This window comes from Penicillium chermesinum, assembly GCF_028974085.1.
Source record: "Penicillium chermesinum strain IBT 19713 chromosome Unknown utg000004l:1.0-3345178.0:1.0-3348027.0, whole genome shotgun sequence".
In the NCBI taxonomy this organism is placed as follows: domain Eukaryota; kingdom Fungi; phylum Ascomycota; class Eurotiomycetes; order Eurotiales; family Aspergillaceae; genus Penicillium; species Penicillium chermesinum.
In genome coordinates, this window is record NW_026695314.1 from 2,655,337 (window position 1) to 2,673,852 (window position 18,516).

An 18,516-nucleotide genomic window follows, 5' to 3' on the forward strand; every position below is an offset into this window, starting at 1 on the left:
TCATAATGGCGACCACACACCATGGTCAATCGCTGGGCGACCTGCACGACGATGAGTCTCTCCTGGACGACGATCTGATCGAGGCTGACGATGGTGAGCAGTCCCCTGTCCCAGCCGCCGCGTCGCAGCTATGTCCCAACGTTGGATCGATAAGTATAGAGCTAACATCTTTCGCACCTTTCAAGCCATCGAGGCCGACGACCCCCTTCACGAAACTTCCGACACAGCCCCTCTCCGAGGCAACATCGCATCTGATTCCGGCTCACGAGGTGGCAACACGGGCTATGGCAACTACCTAACTTCCTCGATCCCCGGCGAGGACCGCCGCGCGACGCAAAATACCATCGATGAGACCGTATGGGCAACGCTGTCGCGCGACTTGGTCGCCATATGGGAGAAGATGCGCCTGGTGCTCTGGCCCAAGTACCTTCTGGGGGGGCATGTTGCAGCGTGGCGGCGGCGGTATCAACGATGCTGCAGAGCGAGGCGAGGCCTCAGGATTCGGGCGGAACCTACGCGGGCTCGTAGGACGCTGGCCAGATGCCGATGTCGTTTTGCAGGGTGGCATGAGCGAGGGACTGCGCGACTGGGACCTTTGGTATGCTCAATCAATGGCTCTGTCTTGGTGAATTGGCTTCAGTGTGCGTGTGGTACTAATTGTGTATTACTTCTTAGGGGTCCGCTGGTCTTCTGCTTGGTTCTCAGTTTGTTTCTATCTATCGCAAACCGAGACCAATCACCAATGGTATTCTCTGGTGTGTTCTGCCTCGTGTGGATCGGCGAGACAGCGGTCACACTTCAGATCAAGCTCCTCGGTGGTAATATGTATGTGGATTTGATTTGATCTCTTGCGCTGATATAGACACGCATATACTGACCAGTGCGATCTACAGTTCCTTCTTCCAGTCCGTCTGCATCATCGGATATACCCTCTTCCCACTCGTCATTGCAGCTCTCTTGAGTGCTCTGGGCCTACCGACAATCCCAAGAATACCCGTTTACCTTGTTCTTGTGGCATGGTCCTTGGCCGCCGGAGTCAGTATCCTGGGAGGCTCAGGAGTCCTTCGAAACCGCGTTGGGATTGCAGTGTACCCATTGTTCGTGTTCTATATTGCAATCGGGTGTCTCTGTTTTATTAGTTAAGAAGCCCTCCTTTCTCCCTTGGTAAATACTGCCTCTTTATTCATGATTGGCCGAGGATCCAGGTGTCCCTTCAAGAAACTAGGAAGAAGTTGTGCCGCAGATGTGTACCATAGCTTTGTTCTGTCTATCTTGTCTCGAAGCAACTCGTTTCAATTCATATGGTTTCTCTAGACTTCGAATTCATGGCGTGGCGATAGTGGAACAGAATGTAATCGAAGCCTGCGCGTGTAGCTCTCCAGTTAATACCAATTGCTTGAATGGAGTGTGGTGAATCTGGCGATGGCCTCACGAGAGCCTTTTTTAACCATAACAAACGGGCAAACATCGAAGACAATTCACTTTGACGTTGAGGGTGGGGAGGCTAATTTTCTACTCCTACTCTTCCTGGAACTCAATAGACAGCTCGAGAGCCAATCAAACGAGCAGGCGCGGACGTCCGTTTGCACAATATTGACATTCACTACATTTACTGCATTCACTGCGGGGCGAAGCTAAGCGGTGACCTTCGACCGGAAAGGAACCGCCGTCAACTTTGAAGGATATAATCCCCCATCTGCTCCCCCACGGACTTCTCTTCTCTTTTCCCCAACGTTTCAGTTCTTTCGAGTGCTTTAGGTCTTCCTAGAACAATCGAATCTCTGCTCGCAGTTCCAACTGCACTGTGCTTCCACACGCTCTTTCTCACACTCCATCTCACCATCGACCTCTTTCATCCTCGATCACACACTCTCTCTCCCCCCCCAACCTCACACTATCTCGCGTCATATCTTCACTCTCCATAGCCTCATATCCTCTCGCGTCATACCCTCTGAAGTCACCGCAACCCAACAAACGGTGCGGCATGGCTTCTACCTCGAACGACCGGCCGGTCTCGGCAAACGGTGAGTAACTTCCCTTCGCGCTTCATTTTAACCCTGCCCCCCCAAACAAGTTGCAAGTACCATCATTGCAGCCCGCTCTGCGCCAAGGTCATCATACAAGCTGTGATGGCCTTGTCGAGCCATGGTTGACTTTGCCACGCTCTCAGCGCTTGCGCAATCGAAGCCTAGGTTGCTCGCGAATGCGACACAACTTGTTCGGGCCCCGCACTTGCAACGGAGATTATTTTTCTTTCATGGTCTTATTTTTCATTATGCTAACGATCTTGCCTTTGCTTCAGTGACCGCCGCTCAGTCCCCTCCCTCCGACAACGACGGCGGCGAGCGTCCCGTTCGCCAGCAACTCCAGGAAACTACCATTGAATCCACCTCTCAACCTGCCAATGAAAGCTCCGGAGGCCGCAAGCGCTCCTTCGAAGAATCGCGCGAGAACGATGACTCTCCTGCTGACAAGGGCGAAAGTCGCAAGAAGCGATCTCGCGAGAACACCCCGGATAACTCTAACGCTGGGGAGGCTGCTGCCCAAGCTCAAATGAGCAAGAAGCGGTCTCGCGAAAACACCCCGGACGATACCAACATTGAAAAGACTGCTACCCAAGTTACAACTGCTGATACCCAGACCGTGAAAGTGAGTGAGAATGAACCCAAGGACCAAGCCACTTCTGCGCCTAAGCGCAACTACTGGATCTGCAACGGCAAACGTCGCAAGTCTTTCCATGATGATTCCCCCGAGACGGACGTGGACTTCTCTCCCCTCATGGACCGCCATGATGCTTCTGCCGAGCGGGCCAAGGAATCTGATCGCCCCAACACGTCCTACCGTGATGCTGCAACCCAGGCAGATCAGGACTCTAAATACCCCAACACTTCCTACCATGATGCTGCAACCCAGACGGATTGCGATGCTGAATTCCCTAACCCATCCCTCCATGATGCTTCCACTCAGACAGACGCGGACTCTGAAAACCACAAGTCGTCTCTCTGTGAAGCCGCCACCCAGACAGACGTGGACTCTGAATACCCCCAGTCCCCACCCTGTGGAGCTTCCACCCAGGAAGAGGTGGACTCTGAACACCCCCAGTCGCCTTCCTGTGGAGCTTCTACCCAGGGAGAGCTGCCAGATGAGTCTGATACTCCTCTCATTCCTACCCAGAGATCCCAGTCTGCACCCGCGGTCCCCACTACCAGTTATGCATCCTCTTGGTACATGGAATCTCCCGATGCTTCCCTTGTCGGTGCTCAATCTCCCTGGTTTATTGGGTCCCCTCTTGAATCTCCTACCGGGGTGGGCTGCGGTTCCGCCGCTGATAATGACCATGCATCTTGTGCCGAGCCACGTACTGAATCATCATTGGGATCACCTGTCAAACGCACCTATTATGGGCCTTTCTATGAAGATGATGAAGAGGACGAGGAAATTCCTCCGGACCTGCTGAACACATCTGAGACCCCCCACCTCGAACCATCTCTACCTCCACTAGCATCCACCAAGGGTCCATCCAAGAAACGGAGCCTAGGAGAATATCAAGCTGACAGCCCGAAGGCCTCGGAACTCACAGACACAACCACCAAGACCCCGGAGCCCGAGAAGAAGCGCCACCGAGACAATTCACAGGAACCTGAAACTAAGACTGACAAGGTATGTCGGAGCAGCCTAGCAAAACTTTGTGAAACACTGACTGATAGTTGCCACCAGGTATTTGCCGCAAGCGCTTTCGGGAAGGCAGCCGGCGCTTCCCCATTTGCCTCACTGGGAAAGAAGCTCGAGCCTACCAATGCGGATTCTGAGAAGAAGACGAGCGCCTCAACCTTTGCATCGTCAAGCCTTGCCGGATTCGCGGGATCTGAGAAATCACCATTCAGCACCCTGGGGGCATCGACCCCTTCTATCTTCAAGCCTGCTGCCAGTTCTGGATTCGGGTCCCTAGGAAGCGGGTTTTCAGGCGTGGGCGGCGGATTCTCAGGTGCTGCGAAGTCAGGCGGTTTGACCAGTTTTGCATCGAACAGCCCTGTACCTCTCGGGGGCACGCCGACTTCGCAGCCCAAAGAGAACCCGGCTGCCGACGAGAGTGAGAGTGCCAATGACTCTGAACAGGAGAAGGCGAGCACTTTCAAGGCGGAGAAGACCGATGACCGTTTCTACGAGCAAGAAAGTAAGTAAAAGCAATATGTTCCTGTGTGACGAGAAAAAGATTGCTAACCATGCCAATAGTGGCCACCGGCGAGGAAGAGGAGTTGACCAGCTTCTCGTGCAAGGCCAAGCTCTTTAAGTTCCTTGACGGGGAATGGCGAGAGCGCGGCATCGGCACGTTCAAGGTGAACTGCCGGTATGACCATGGGCGCCTCGTCGGTCGCATGATCATGCGCGCCGATGGGGCGCTCAGGGTCATGCTCAATAGCCCTGTCTTCAAGGGCATGAAGTATGGCGACTCGGAGGGGAAGCCCCCAAAGAGCAAGCAGCTCTTTTTGGGGAGTATGGAGGAGGGCCGGCTCGTCTCCTGCCTGCTCCGGGTAAGTTGATTTGGTTTTACCTTTGAGTTTTAATATCTGCTAACTGAAATTACCTACTTAGACTGGCAAGCAGGAGACCGCCGAAGAACTATATAAAGTTCTCGGCGACCTGCTGGAGTCGGAGCGGGAAGGAGGCGAGGGCTCGGAGGAGGAGGAGGAAGGGGAGGAAGAGGAGAAGGCGGAAAAGTAGGTAGCGGAAGGGGTGGATGGGGGGTTGGGGGGGATGTGTGAGGGAAGGTGGCTGGTGGATTGTTGATTATTGTTTGATTATTAGCGATATGAGCCCGAAGAGGGCATACAATTGAATATTCTTACCCAAAAAAGTTCGTTCACATGCGTAATTTTTAGACACTAGATGTACCCAATGTTGAGATCCAATGTTACTGCGACGATCTTCCCCAGACTCAGATTCCACTCTAGTATGTCGCTTGTGCGCTTGCAAATCTGATAGAGTCTACTGATCTTGCCTACCGATACAATTGAGGCGAGACCAAACACTTTAGTCTCCTTCTAGTCTTATCTTAGTTTCATTTGCTTTTCATTCTAGACCCATTTTGGTTTCATTCATGTATTGATGAAATTCGTCAGCGTTCGAGATCCGATCTCACCGCAAAGCCCTTCCCTTGATTTCGAAAACCACCCCTGATCCTTCCAGGCTCTCCTTCAGCTTCCATTGACTAATGTTGTAAGACAAGAGCAGGGAAGCAATTGAATGTTTCTAGCCTCATCCATGTCTGTCAAAACTTTGCTTCCCGGACACTGAAAATGGCTTACTGCTCCCCAATTGTTTGTTACTTTATCCTGGCACGATGGCCGCCGGCCAATAAATCCATCGCTGTAATTATGAGCACCAAAGCAGGCCTGATACAAATGGGTCTGGTAAATGACCACTTGAATATATCACCAGCCCATTGTGCACATATCCCCCCATCTGAGCTCTCTCTAACAGTATTCTCCCATCCCGAAACAGCACCAGCCTCAAGGGAGGAGAGAGGATAGTTTTATGAATACCTGGTGTGATGAGACGGTACAGAACATGGAGAGGTGGCTAGCTATTACTAGGTGGAACAGCCACCCAGTACAATGTGGACCGGTCTCTTGTCTTGTCCTCAATTAGCGTTGGTGAAAAGCGTAGACTGATAAATAGCCGTTCTGATCAGGGATTTATATCCTGGAAGACGGTCTCTTTCCTCTTCTTTTTTCGGGTAGAATACCACAAGACCAGAGCGACCATCTGCTTTACCAGAGCCCTGACCACTAGGACCAGAATCAGAAGCTGAAGCTGAACTAAATTGTAGTATAAGCTTCTGCGAAGGAACCTTCATCGCAACCCGAATATTCTTAATATCATCATTGTTCAGCGCCTCGGTTGCTGCCAGTTGTACTAGTAGACCTGGCACTCACCCGCCCTGCGGGTCCAAGATTGGGAACCTCCACCTGACCCTCTAAGGGTCCCTTAAGGGTCGCATCGACCCTCGTCGACCCTCAAATGTATGATTCTTCCCACTTTCTCTATTTCGGGTGTATAAAGCTGATAATTCAGCTTTTAAAATACTCTCAGGGGCGTGCTCAGATCGACTCAGAGAGCATAAAACAGCACTCAGTGTGCTCGAAAGCGGAAAGAGGAAGCCAAGACGTGGCATAGAAAATCTGTTACATTGGTGATTCTACAGGAGTTCGAATGGATATGTGTGTTTGTGCGGAACAGTTTGGTATAGCACGATAGCTGACTGGTATGGATTTCATTCCTTATGTTGACCTAAGGTCCAGAAGCGCTAGTTTTTGACAGCAACAACGAAAAGTCTTGGATAGGGAAGCAGCACGCGGCCGTCTACACAAGCGGGATATGCATCCTTAAGGCGTCTCAAGTAGTCCTCCAAGAAAGCTTCCTTCTCTTGAGGATCCAAAGGATCCAAATAGGGTCGTAACCCTGTTCCCTTGACCCATTCGACAATAGCCTCGTGGTTCTCCAGAGCATGGTAATAGCTCGTATGGAAGACATCCACGCGCGACGAGATCGGCTTCAGGGCATCATAGATCTCTCGCGGTGATTGGAAGGAATCACGACCAATGGTTTCCAATTTTGCTGCCCAAGGTCCGTTTTTAGCAGTCTCCCTCATCGAGACATGAGAAGGTTGGTCCAGATTATCTGGAACCTGGAAAGCAAACACGCCCCCTGAGGGCTGGGTCTCCATCAAGCGCTTGATGACGCTGATTCGCTGTTCCCGGCCCAGCCATTGGAAGACAGCGTTCGAGTAGAAGAGGTCTACCGGGAATTTGGAGAATAAGATTCCAGGTCTTCGACGGTGAAGTCAAGATGTGGAAGAGTTGATTGCGCCTTGCGGATCATGTCCGGGGAAGAGTCCATGCCCACAAGTTCGGCTTTAGGGTATCGCGATTCCAAGACGGCAGTTGAGTTGCCAGGGCCGCAGCCCAAGTCCACTATCCTCTGGGGGGGCTTGAAGAGGAACCCGGGCAAGGAGATCGCGGGCTGGCTGGGTGCGCTCATCTTCGAACTTGAGATACTGGGCGGAGCTCCAGTCGTGTGCTGGGTTGGCTGGTGTAGACATGAAGACGCGTCCCGCCGAGAATGCGGGGAAAGCTCGCGGTAATAAGTTCCGAACGGGTGGGATCGTGTAGAACATATCAAAGTCCAATGGAGATTGTGGCTAATATACAAGAGAAGCGGAAGTCGCTCTAATAAATAGTCAAGTCGAAGACTTTGGAGTTCTCCTGTTACGCCGGTGATGGGTTTCGGCGGTGGAGGTCAGCTTGCGGCCCCGGCGGATTCCAACAAAGATTTCGTGTATACGGGCGGTCTTTCAATCGCCACCTTGGTCCTAGAATATACGTGAAGAATTACCTAGAAGCCGATTATAGGAGATTGTCGATATGCTTGTTTTTGCCGACCTTGAATCACCGACTACCACGCTGAGGCGCCCTTAGGTTGAAACTGCCGATTATCGGAAAGAGGGCAAAGAGGGCTAAGCAATGCCGAGTTCTGTTAGCTGATGCACTGTAGATCATAGAAGTGAGTATGTATACGTATGAGGGTTTTTTTTTTTTTGGGCGGCTACAGCATGATGCCATAGATGAGACAAGGTATTTACTAATGACGATGCCTCCAAGTTGCGCCTGCGACCTCCCCGGCGACGAAAGGGCGGAAAAGCACGGAGTGTGGGTATACAACAGTGTATTAGTAGATCCTAGAGATGTGTAGATACACAACCATGAGTTTTCATATATGGCAGGTGCGAATAATGAAACATTGGGTAATAAGCTTGGATGATTTAATAGGGCTGTTGATTTTCCAGTCCCCCTTTCAGCAGTAGTTCTACCAACCGAATCTCCTGTCAAGTCATGGAGGTAGCACTTAAACTCCACCGAATGAGTCCCGTCGAACCGAGACATGCTCTGTAACAGTAATTCCAGTATCATCTCGGATGATTGCCTCATCGCTGGCATTTGTGGTTGAGCAAGCAATCACGTTCTTCCCGTAACGCTCGGGGTACTGGTGGATGGTGGATCGATCGACTCCACTGACGGAGAACTTGCTATACTTCCGGCCTGAGCTATACAAGGGGAATTTTGTAGGCATTATTTTCGGATGAAGGATCACTCTTGCCGTCCTTCTTGTTGTATCGGATACGCACATAAAGGGGACGGAGGACGGGAATTGTCGAGCACATGATTGTAGCGGTGCTTTCGGTTGCCGACCAGATGAGCATCGGAACGGTATCGTCTGAGAAGCCATTAGCTTAAGAGCAAGAGTGCTTCCAAGGCGATAGAATGGGCTCAGCAGGACATACAGATATACTCATTCATGCTTAAGCCTGTTAGTGCTACAGTGCGGACAATTCCACATACTCCAGCACTGTTGCGAATGGTCAGTCCCATTCGACATGGCATGAACGTCGCTGACTTACAAAATACCCAAGCTCAGACCAGATGCAACTAAGATCTTTTCCTTCTGCTTCATGTTGAGATCCCAGACCACAAACCAAGGCAGGATAGCGAAGGAGAAATCAGCGGCGACAAATATTGCTGGAAAGGTCAGCTGAAGCAGAAGATAGTAAGGGGGGGGGAACAAACTTACACCCAACAGTGTATCCGACCTTTGAGAAGTCTCAGCCAGCAGGTTCCTGGGACAGTGTGATCCCAGCTTTTCTGAACCGGCACACACTGTACCACCACCGTCACGCTAGCGAAGACTGTGATTATACTGACTATCGCCAGACAGGCCCAGATCATGGCAATCTGATATTTGTTGCGCACAATGCGAAGAAGGAACGTACCCACAGCCCATTTTCCAATACCAATGGCCATGAGACCGGCCACTTGGCTGAAAATTTCGTATTTGACTGCAATAACATAAGTAGCCGCATCGCCAACGTCCTCATACAGTCGACCAAGGCCATAACCAGTTGCGATTGTCACGAAGATTGTATATAGAATGTGAACAAGCTGGAATAAGTCAGTAATTGCATTGCCTCTTGTAAGTCGTCTTCGACTCACCAGACAAATAATTGAGATCCAGTCATCAGCACCAACAGAATTCAAGATGACCTTGCGAGTGAAGAGCCTGAGCGATACAAAGAAGGCAAAGATAACAGCTTCGGCCCACAGCACCCCATTGACCATAGGACCACGGCCTCCGTATGCGCCCATTTTGAAGATTGGGGAGGCGTGAGCCGAATTATGCAAGGTTTTAGGGATCCCTTACCTTTAGGTCATCAACCGGCCCTAATATCGTGGGAAGAACTAAGAGGCCTAGTTACTGAAAATGACCTCTCGACTTTTCCGAAGGACAAGGCCAAATCTTCACACAAGTGGCGAAAATAGTACTTTTTCCTTCAAGGAACAGTCCCTGGGCTTGGTTCACGACTAGGGCCATCGTGCGATGAATGGCGCAAAGCCCTAGCGGTACTGGCTTTCCCACGAGCTGTCAAAGGGATCTGTCGCCAAAAGTACCAAAAACCTCACAACTAAGTTCAAATCAAGACAAAATGGGCCAAAATGGAGCCAAGAAGTTTCACATTATTAGCCTGCTGCCCCACAAGTGCACATTCTGGAGCATGACAGGCCACCATGCCACCCCGGCGGGAATGAGAAGGGCCCACTAAGCCCGTGGCTCTTCGACAGATGACAGCTACAGGGTTCTCCTATCAGGACTCGTATTTCATGAAAGCCTTACCTCAAGCACCATTCTCTTTACGTCATCATGGTTTGATGATTAAAACGCCGAAGTATTTGAAACCCGGGGATCAAGTAGCGAGTCTGCATATAGTTCTCGAGGAGCGGCGCAAGATCTAGAGGAATAGATCGCACGTAACGGGTCACTACGATTTATTGATAGAAGGCTCCTGATCTGCGATGAATCTGTTGTGCATTCAAGGTGCGATTGCTCGATCCTTAGCCCTGACTTCTGGGGGCCCGCATCCGAACGGTCTCTTAATTACATGTTTAGTCCCCCCCCTCATGCTGTCTAGATTCTAGTTGGATCCCAGCTAGTGTTCCTAGCTCAAGCGATCTTTAACCTACCAAGGAGAAAGTGACCTGTCAACTCACCTCGCTCGCGGAACCCGCTCTCGGCTCCGAATATTGGCGCTAGCGGCCGTTGCGCGACAGAATTGGGGGCTCTACACTTGGCGAAAGGCCCAGTTATCGTAAACATCCAAAACCCCACATGCTACTGCTCCACTCAGACCCAATTTAGTTGGCTTGGGCAGACAAATCAGTGAAGTCGAGCTCTTCAGTGATGTAGCTATATATGGCTGTATTCCCATACCTCCTGTGAAAATTCTCTTGAAGGTGCGTGTGGCGATGCCGTCCCTGTGACTGCCATCGTCGAAGATTTTACCAACACGAGAAGCTAAAATAGGCTATTCCCTAGCAATTTCACAATCAGCCACCGAGGATGATCCCTCCGCAATTCGATCAAGCCCCGTTCGAAGGCAACTCTCTGCTTCGATCAGAGGTGGGCCCACCTCAGGGGATTGAGGAACCTTGGAAGGTTCCAGGTTATAGTAGCTATCAACCCATGTTCTCTAGATCGACCTCATGCCAACAAAATCCATATCAGCCAGGCGGAAACGTTATGCCAGCGAAAAGAGTTACGTACATGGCGATGAAACAAATAACTTGCGCATGAGGTTTCTTAGATTCAATTGACTGTTATCATGATCCTATGGCTCGCATCTCTCAAGGCTATGGGTCCAGGCAATAGCGTCTTTCGGCTATGCACAGGTCCGTTTCTAGAAATGGTTCTGTGCTTGTATCACGCCCTCCTATTGGAGTGTCATGGGTCTCATTACTGAGGCGTGTGTCAACCGGTTGTTCGGAACGTAAAGTGCCCCTATGCGGTCCTTGCCAAAAGGCTCCCCTAGCTCATTCCATGCCATGGCCTCAGTATTGGAGTTTAAGCTATCGAGATGAACGGCGTCTCTTGGCAGTGGACCTGGGGCACGGTCACGGTGCTGTTGGGCTTTCCGGGCCGCGACGGGCTTGTGTACCAGGCCAGGCCTCCGTGTATCCAGGTCATCTATCTAGGGGGAGAACTGATGATCCTCGACGTAGTTTTTGGGCACCTGCTCATGAGTGCGAGTCAAGCACTGTGAGACGGCTCGGAGCAGTGATTATTCCACGACGTAAAAGGGAATCAGCATCATGGTGTGGTATGACAGCCCAGAGGTTTGGATTGGCGATGATCTTTTGGTAGTTCAAGTAACTTCATGTCCGTAACGCAGACTAGGTGTTTCACCTTGAGAATTGCGACCCTGAACAGGAGGGTCACTATTATCAAGATTGCTAAAGTCCCCACCGAGGAGCCATTAGTACAGGTCCAAGATGACGAAGTTCCAGTTGCACAAAGAGGAACGATCCCCATGAAAGCCATTACCACTGATCCGGGCCTTAGGGATTTACTAGTTCACAGGTCAGTAACCTTACCAAGTACTTATGAAAGGGCCTAGGCGCTCCCCCCCCAGGAACTACCCTTCCCGTCTTTTACACAAGTTCATTTCGCAGTCCAGGGTGTACGAGACAATTCTCTGCATCAGTCTACTCGAAGACATGTCAACTCAGACACAATCGATTGTTTCTGCTCTTGACGCAGTTCAGCCGGATCTCTTTGGCGGCAATGAAGTCGAGCGCCTTCAGGTTCGAGCGGCAGCTCGTCGCCTGCTTGCAAGGGTAGAAACCCCATATGAGCGTGCTTGGGGCTTCTGCTTTGAGCACCCGGTTGTATTTTCAGCCTTACAGACATGTATTGATGTTGGGCTTTGGAAGGCCTGGACTAGTGCCGAGGGGGGCGAGAAGACCCTAGACGAACTGGTCAGCTTCACCAAGCCTGTCGTTGAAACGAACTTACTACGTAAGTGGGACCCCCATAAAGCTATCGAACCCCTGTATTTATCGGGAATCTAGGTCGACTATTTCGGCTATTGGCTGCTTTCAATGTAGTCGAAGAGACCGGGCAAGAAAAGTTCAAACCCACTCCATTTTCACTCGCCATTGGTGAGCCTAGCACCAAAGTCGCCGCATCTCTCGAAGCAGCGTAAGTGCGCTGGTGAAAAAGTTTCTATGATTTTAATTAACACTGTTTTCAAGGACACATCAATACATTAGATCCGCGCACAACTTACCTTCCTTCCTTGCCAAGAACTTCTACAAAGAGCCAGTAGATGCAAATGCCAACAACTACTCTGACAGTGATCCAGATGGTCTCAACTTCTTTGGGCGGCTGCAAAAAAGCCCCGAATGTCTGGAAGCCTTCACTGGACACATGGAAGCCTGGACAATGTGGAAAACCCCCTGGGTCAATGTGTACGACACGAACAAGCTCCTGGACGGCGCTGATCTAAGTGATGGGTCTCCATTCGTGGTCGACCTTGGCGGCAATACTGGTATTGATATATCGCATGTCCTGAAAAAGCATCCCGATCTCCCTGCTGGATCCCTCGTGCTGCAAGATCTTCCTGAGGTGATTGCCAGGGCAAATGTGGACGAAAAGATCACGGCTATGGTCCACGACTTTTTTCTTCCCCAGCCTGTCAAGGGTGGGTTATCCGATGCATCATCACAAATCATACTTCGAATTGGCTAACGAGAAGGATAGGGGGCCGTGCTTACTTTTTACACGCTGTCCTCCATGACTGGCCGTATGACAAATCTAAGCAGCTTCTTGAGAACACCCGTGATGCTATGAAGAAGGGGTACTCCAAGCTCTTCATCTACGATATCGTACTTCCGCCCACAGGCGCAAGTATCAGCCAAACCACTATGGATGTCAACATGATGCAGCTACTTTCAGCAGCCGAGCGTACGCAGGCTGAGTGGGAGAAGCTCTTGAACGATTCGGGCTTTGAGATTCTGGGCTTCTGGCCTGACCCTCAGCAGTATGAGATGGTTATTGAGGCTCAGATCCGAGAGGAAAAGAACGGAGATGCTGTTACAAATGATCCTGCCCACACTAACGGTCACACTAAAGGTCATTAGTGGATGAAACTGGATACGCATGGGGGCTTTTGGTTTCATGAATTCCTGATCGAACTGTGCTTTGAGGGCTTTTTGAATTGTCCGAACTTGATTAGGCGTCTTAAATTAATAGTTTCGTAGCTTCAAATAAGCATGCTCTGAACCTCCTTGGCACTAATAATTGATACAATGATCAACCAGAAACCTACGAGTGTCCGGTCTGTATTCTAATATAAGTTGTGAAGACTAGTAAGATATCTATACAAAATTTTCACGGTCCGACGCCAGGAAACGCGCTTATTTCGGCGTCCAAATGGGCTTTGGCTGCTATGCGGCCTAATAAGGCAGGGTTTAGTAATTGAGTGAGTTCTATTTTGGGGAAATTTGTCAACTTGAAGGGACTAACGCACCGCCACTACCCATGAATACATACAGCACGTAATGGCGCGCCTATGACTAGCTTTTAAGAGAAGCTTATCATGTCTTGCCTCAGCGAACCTTATGGGACTAGAAGAATGAGTCAGTCCAATTTGGTATATTTTGACCGGTGGGTGGTAATCTTCCTGTGGTCGCTATCAGACATGATCCCCTAGGTGGGTGCTCCTGCTTCTGCCCCTTTAGGGCTTTCTCTTCTTCTGTTCCTTGGAGAACTTCAGGAGACAGTGGGCCTTGAACCTGCTTCATTTAGCCCGTAGAATATGTAGAAGCGTAGATGCTTATGTGGCTGTATTTGTAAGGTCGATCGCACTTAATAACTAGACTGATCGATCTATGGAGATAACTAGCTTCTCCGGGCTTATCGTAGTCGACACGTGACATTGGGCGCCCCAATTCGGCATCCCCATGATATTGTCCTGTTACTCGATATCATGAATTGTTCCTGCATGTGACATGCCAGGAGTATCGTCCATGGGAGATAGCGATCCCATTTGATACTTGCTGTGGAAAACCGGCTTTCCCCAATGGGACATGGGCGTGACAGCCGCACCGGGGACGTCGATCTGCATGAACCTATCAGCCGGACCTAGCGGAGTCACTTACGACTTAGTGCCATATAGGGCCAGCTCGCCCCCCCACCCCCTGTGGACCAAAGACAACCCTGTCGCAGAAGCTGCTGGCCAGTCTTCCTTGCACTCATCGTCCGTTGCTAGGATGGCCTCGGAACCCCCGGCTGCCGCTGCTCTGGAGCAGCCGGCCGACCAGATGCACACCACTCCTCAGCCATCGATCTCACTACCCGTTGATGAGGGGCAAGAAAACGGACACGATGTGTTTGACAGGCGAAGTTCCGCCGATTCCGGCATTGGCGACGGACAAGCAGATGATGGATTCGTTCTCTCACGAAGCTTGCAAGATCCGTCCGAGGAGCTCCCGATCGAGCTTATCAGCTTGACTGACAGGTATGTACAGCTCGATGCGTGTGTTGATCTCGAGCTCCGCACGATGGCTAACACATCTCCAAATGCCCAGGTTCATCAACTCACTGAGCGCCAAAGTACACAACTCCCCCCCAACGATCGAGAAAATATCATCCCTCTTTCAGGTCTTCTACAGCCGTGCCGAGACTCATATTGCGACTCACATCTCAGCTCTCGCGTCTCGCATCAACCGTGATCCGCCGCCTCAACCTACACCGAAACCGCGGGGAGGTGCACTGTCCATGCTGAGCAGCAAGCGCTCACAAGACGACTTCAACCAAGGTGCACCGGGTCGGCAAATGTTGACAGCGGCTGAAGTCGCTGAAAGACGGAAGGCACGCAGAGACCTGGAATACAAACGGGCAGCTTTGGAAGAGGCTGCTGAGAGGAGGATCTGTGAGCTGGTGTACGACAAGATTTGGCGCCACAAAAGCACATTGGATGATGTTCGGGACGAAAAGCTGCGCTCAAAGACTGCTGCGTTGCTGCTGGTCGGCATCGATCTGAAAGACTTGGGCGTAGATATTGATATGGCCTCGATCGACGAAGATAAGCAGCGTGAAGCAAACGACTGTCTTGGCCAGGCGAGAGAATGTCTTGACAAGATGAACGATTATAAATACCCTTTGGGGAAGCTTCAACAACTTGCAGCAGCCCATAAAGCCATTGTCGATGCGCTTACGAAGCTATTGCCTTCTTCATCGTCGGCGGACGAGATTCTACCAGCCCTGATATATTCACTCATCACATGTCCGCCGGAAGGTATCAACGTTGTCAGCAACTTCCTATTCATGCAGCGGTTTAGGTCTTCCAATAGAATCGATGGAGAGACCGCATATTGCTTGACCAACCTTGAAGCCGCTATTAGCTTCTTAGAGAATGTTGAGCTATCGAGTCTGCGAGCAGACGAAACTCGAGAAGGTCCTCTCAAGAACCCGGACACAACAACGCCGGCGTCAGAAAGATTTGACCCTTTCAGGCCCACCAAGGAACCCGCGACAGCGTCAGTGACAACTATGTCTGCATCACCCGAGATTGCAAAACCACAAACTAAAGAGCCAGCCTCTTCGTCGTTACCTCGAGCCCAATTATCCCCGCCACCTCAGCAACGGCGCTTGAGTAACCTTCTCCAACCCTCTGCAAAAGTATTTGAAGCAGCCAATGACGCCGTGCGAAATACAGCCGACCAAGGTCTGAAGAATATCAGTGCATCGCTTGATAACTCGTTCAGCTTCTTTTTTGGTCGATTAAAAGAATTTCAAAACCAACTACCAAACTCGCCCGGTGAAAAGCCCATGTTGCCGAAAACACTCGCCGAAGCGCGGCGTCTTGTTGCTGTACCCCCGTCCGCCAAACAAAACATCTCTGATGACTTGGCATCCATCAACTCTCTCCAATCTGAGGATGGTCTCTCCCGCGAGAACCAGCTCGAGGGCAGCAGAGCTCACCAGCGGAGTCCCTACGCCACGCGATCGAAGCGCCGATAGTGCTAGAACGCAGGACAGCAGCCGAAAATCCATTGCCCCCTCGCTGAGAGACGAGCCCACTCCAAGCCCATCCATAACCCCGCAGAATCCGCTGGAGTCGATGCGTAACTTTGGTAACTCACTCAACCCCCTCAATCATATTCCAGGCATGATCAAGAACTTCGGTCGTAATGCCCCGGAAGCTCCGCCGCCCGTTGCCAGGCCGCTTTCCCCGGCAGCAATTGAACGCCTACGAATCAACACGCCCAATGAGAACGCGAGCGGGACAGCAAGTCCTGCGACCTTGCTTCCCCATATTGACCCTCCCATCCAGAGGTTCGTTGAGACACAAGATGCCCGCGATCTTCGGATTGGCGATGTCGCTGTTCTACTGGAGGACTACAAGCGGCTTGCTGCAGCCCTTAAAGCAGGCGCAGTGTCTCGTTGAGTATGCCTTTCGACATAGCGATCTCGTTCATTTGAGGCATTCCGCCGTCCATTTCCTTTCTAATACAGTGCTGTCGTTTGGAAATTGCTTAGGTTGGGCCATTGTTGTAAGGCTCTTGCATCGCAGGTTTATCATGGCGTTATACAATTTTTGTTTGTTGCCAAAGTCTCTTCATTAGGATCATTAGCCCAGTTAGAGTAGCATTAAATCGCACATTGAAAGTCTGTTACACATTTTAGGGAAGCCAGGGAAAAGGAGCGAAAGAAAGAAAAAAAAAAAAGACAAGATCGTAGACCATATTCTTTAGGGATATCAAATGCCAAGGATAGGATAAGAGATCATGATGTTGCATAAGAATGTCGAGTATGAATTTCACGTGCAGAATACAAAGGACACACCATGTGCACCATACCATGCAAAATAAGGATTTCGAGGGGCAAAAGACCGAATAATACGACATGAATGTCATTTCATTCGCCTCTACGTCCACGTAACATCTCCGCGCCTCCAGTTCTCATCTCGTCAAGCTTAACGGCGAGCTCTGAACTTTCGTTTTCAAATTTTTCGTGTCGACGTTTCAGCTCCGCTTCAAATACAGCAGCGGTACGACGACGTGCTCGGCGCAAGGTCTTCATCTCGGTGAGAAGACGAGTGAATCGCTCAATGAGGTGGTCTCCGCAATCTTCCCATTCATCGACAGACATATGGGAAAGGAATGTTTCGCGCTCCTGTCCTTCCAGTCTCAGAAGTTGAGATACTGCATCATCTGGGGTGGTGAAAGACGGCACCACCGACGGCTCGGGTGGCAATGAAGGAGATTGAGCCGGTGAAGGGGCTGGAGTAGGGGTCTTGTCGAAAGGCTCGGCTTGGAGTTCGGAAAACGATTTTTCGTAGATTACTTGAGGAGGGTAATCGGCTTCGAATGTACGCTTCTTCGTATGGATAACCGTGTTGCGCCGCCCTCGAGTACTGGAATCGCGCGAGATGAATGGATCTTGCGACATCTCCCTGTCACCGTGACCAATGTCCGATAGATGGGATATTCCAAACGCATTCATGGAATGGTTGCTTTCTGGTCTGCTGCTGATACGAAGCGTCTCATCCATGCCGGGCCCTTCTTCTTCTTCCTCTTCACTGTCATCGTGTTCGTGGAAGGCGTCGATGCTTAAAGTCCGCCCAGCTTGAGATTGAGCTTCAGACGACGGTTGTCGAGTTGGTGATATATCTAGCTGCTCTAACAAAGACGGCTTCGGAGGGCTGAAGCGAGTCCGTGGCGTAGCCGAGATATTAGGCGGGATTGTAACCTTTCTAGCTGGTCCAGGAGGCAGCATATGGCCCAGTTTCCTTGGCTGCGGCTCCGGGATCGGATTTAAAGTAGCAGATGGTTTATTGCCAGCATCAATATGTTCGAACGATCTGGACATCCTCTTACTCGAGGACCAGAAATTTTCTAGACGCTTGCTCAAAGGCTCCTCGGCCGCACGGTTCTTGTGGGACAGATACCAGCTACCTCGAGGGGGTTGGGTCTTCTCATTATCTGCCGCATTCAAAGAAGTAGCATGGCTCGAAGTGTCATCGGCATCATCCGAATCGAATCCAGCTTTTTTCATGGCTTTGTCACCAAGACCTTCGAACCAAGATGGTCGGCCGCGCCGAGACCTAGATGGCCTGGGCAAGAATGATGGCTTAGGAGAGGTCTCGCTTTCCGGGACATGCTGATTGGTTGGAACTTGCAATTGAGCCTCATCGTGTCCGAGTACACTAGTCCCTGCAATGGTTGAGTCATCGATGCCCTCCACATCAGTGTCGAATGCATCACGATCACGGTACATCCCATTCGAAGAGGGAATCAAGGGACGATGGTTCGGGATCGTCCTTGGTTCATTGAAGCCTTGCTGAGCCGGTACGCCATTCCCATCCGGCCCAATAGGTTGAGGTCCTGACACATCAGGTTTTGGCTGCGCTGCGCGTACCTGGTGTTGCGAGGGGCCCAAGTCAGGAGTGGCACGGGGCTGCCCCATTTCCTTAGAGTGGATGTAGTCCCCCACCCCCATGGTGGATGACTAAATTAGTCCTGGGGCTTCAATGACCTTGTGGGTTCAACGGAAGTGATGGATGGCCTTTCCAATCATAAGTCATTTCAGGAGAGGTGGGAACTCAAAGGCTGGACTGCTCGA

General features: G+C 50.9%; 8 protein-coding genes across 8 annotated transcripts; 5 read left to right on the forward strand and 3 right to left on the reverse strand.

Moving 5' to 3' along the window:
- Positions 1-5: 5 nt before the first annotated feature.
- Positions 6-1,143, forward strand: N7468_005893 (Yip1 domain protein; the record flags this gene model as incomplete). The annotated part of the gene is made up of 5 exons (XM_058475189.1): positions 6-93; positions 186-409; positions 450-598; positions 676-825; positions 894-1,143. 5 exons carry the CDS (start codon positions 6-8, stop codon positions 1,141-1,143), a joined length of 861 nt encoding a protein of 286 aa, XP_058330929.1.
- Positions 1,144-1,984: 841 nt separating this feature from the next.
- N7468_005894 (uncharacterized protein) lies at positions 1,985-4,722 on the forward strand (the record flags this gene model as incomplete). The annotated part of the gene is made up of 4 exons (XM_058475190.1): positions 1,985-2,024; positions 2,303-4,174; positions 4,234-4,532; positions 4,594-4,722. The coding sequence occupies 4 exons, from the start codon at positions 1,985-1,987 to the stop codon at positions 4,720-4,722; spliced, it is 2,340 nt and encodes a 779-aa protein (XP_058330930.1).
- A 1,585-nt stretch (positions 4,723-6,307) lies between these two features.
- On the reverse strand, positions 6,308-7,041 carry N7468_005895 (Trans-aconitate 2-methyltransferase; the record flags this gene model as incomplete). Its single annotated transcript, XM_058475191.1, has 2 exons — positions 6,308-6,743; positions 6,803-7,041. The coding sequence occupies 2 exons, from the start codon at positions 7,039-7,041 to the stop codon at positions 6,308-6,310; spliced, it is 675 nt and encodes a 224-aa protein (XP_058330931.1).
- An 864-nt stretch (positions 7,042-7,905) lies between these two features.
- N7468_005896 (uncharacterized protein) lies at positions 7,906-9,200 on the reverse strand (the record flags this gene model as incomplete). Its single annotated transcript, XM_058475192.1, has 7 exons — positions 7,906-8,043; positions 8,111-8,274; positions 8,342-8,406; positions 8,459-8,576; positions 8,629-8,647; positions 8,706-8,996; positions 9,048-9,200. 7 exons carry the CDS (start codon positions 9,198-9,200, stop codon positions 7,906-7,908), a joined length of 948 nt encoding a protein of 315 aa, XP_058330932.1.
- A 2,403-nt stretch (positions 9,201-11,603) lies between these two features.
- Positions 11,604-13,028, forward strand: N7468_005897 (uncharacterized protein; the record flags this gene model as incomplete). The annotated part of the gene is made up of 4 exons (XM_058475193.1): positions 11,604-11,904; positions 11,958-12,087; positions 12,141-12,589; positions 12,649-13,028. 4 exons carry the CDS (start codon positions 11,604-11,606, stop codon positions 13,026-13,028), a joined length of 1,260 nt encoding a protein of 419 aa, XP_058330933.1.
- A 984-nt stretch (positions 13,029-14,012) lies between these two features.
- N7468_005898 (VPS9 domain-containing protein) lies at positions 14,013-15,912 on the forward strand (the record flags this gene model as incomplete). The annotated part of the gene is made up of 2 exons (XM_058475194.1): positions 14,013-14,407; positions 14,496-15,912. 2 exons carry the CDS (start codon positions 14,013-14,015, stop codon positions 15,910-15,912), a joined length of 1,812 nt encoding a protein of 603 aa, XP_058330934.1.
- A 100-nt stretch (positions 15,913-16,012) lies between these two features.
- N7468_005899 (Vacuolar sorting protein 9 subgroup) lies at positions 16,013-16,339 on the forward strand (the record flags this gene model as incomplete). Its single annotated transcript, XM_058475195.1, has 1 exon — positions 16,013-16,339. One exon carries the CDS (start codon positions 16,013-16,015, stop codon positions 16,337-16,339), a length of 327 nt encoding a protein of 108 aa, XP_058330935.1.
- Positions 16,340-16,809: 470 nt separating this feature from the next.
- Positions 16,810-18,393, reverse strand: N7468_005900 (uncharacterized protein; the record flags this gene model as incomplete). The annotated part of the gene is made up of 1 exon (XM_058475196.1): positions 16,810-18,393. One exon carries the CDS (start codon positions 18,391-18,393, stop codon positions 16,810-16,812), a length of 1,584 nt encoding a protein of 527 aa, XP_058330936.1.
- Between the last annotated feature and the right edge of the window lie 123 nt (positions 18,394-18,516).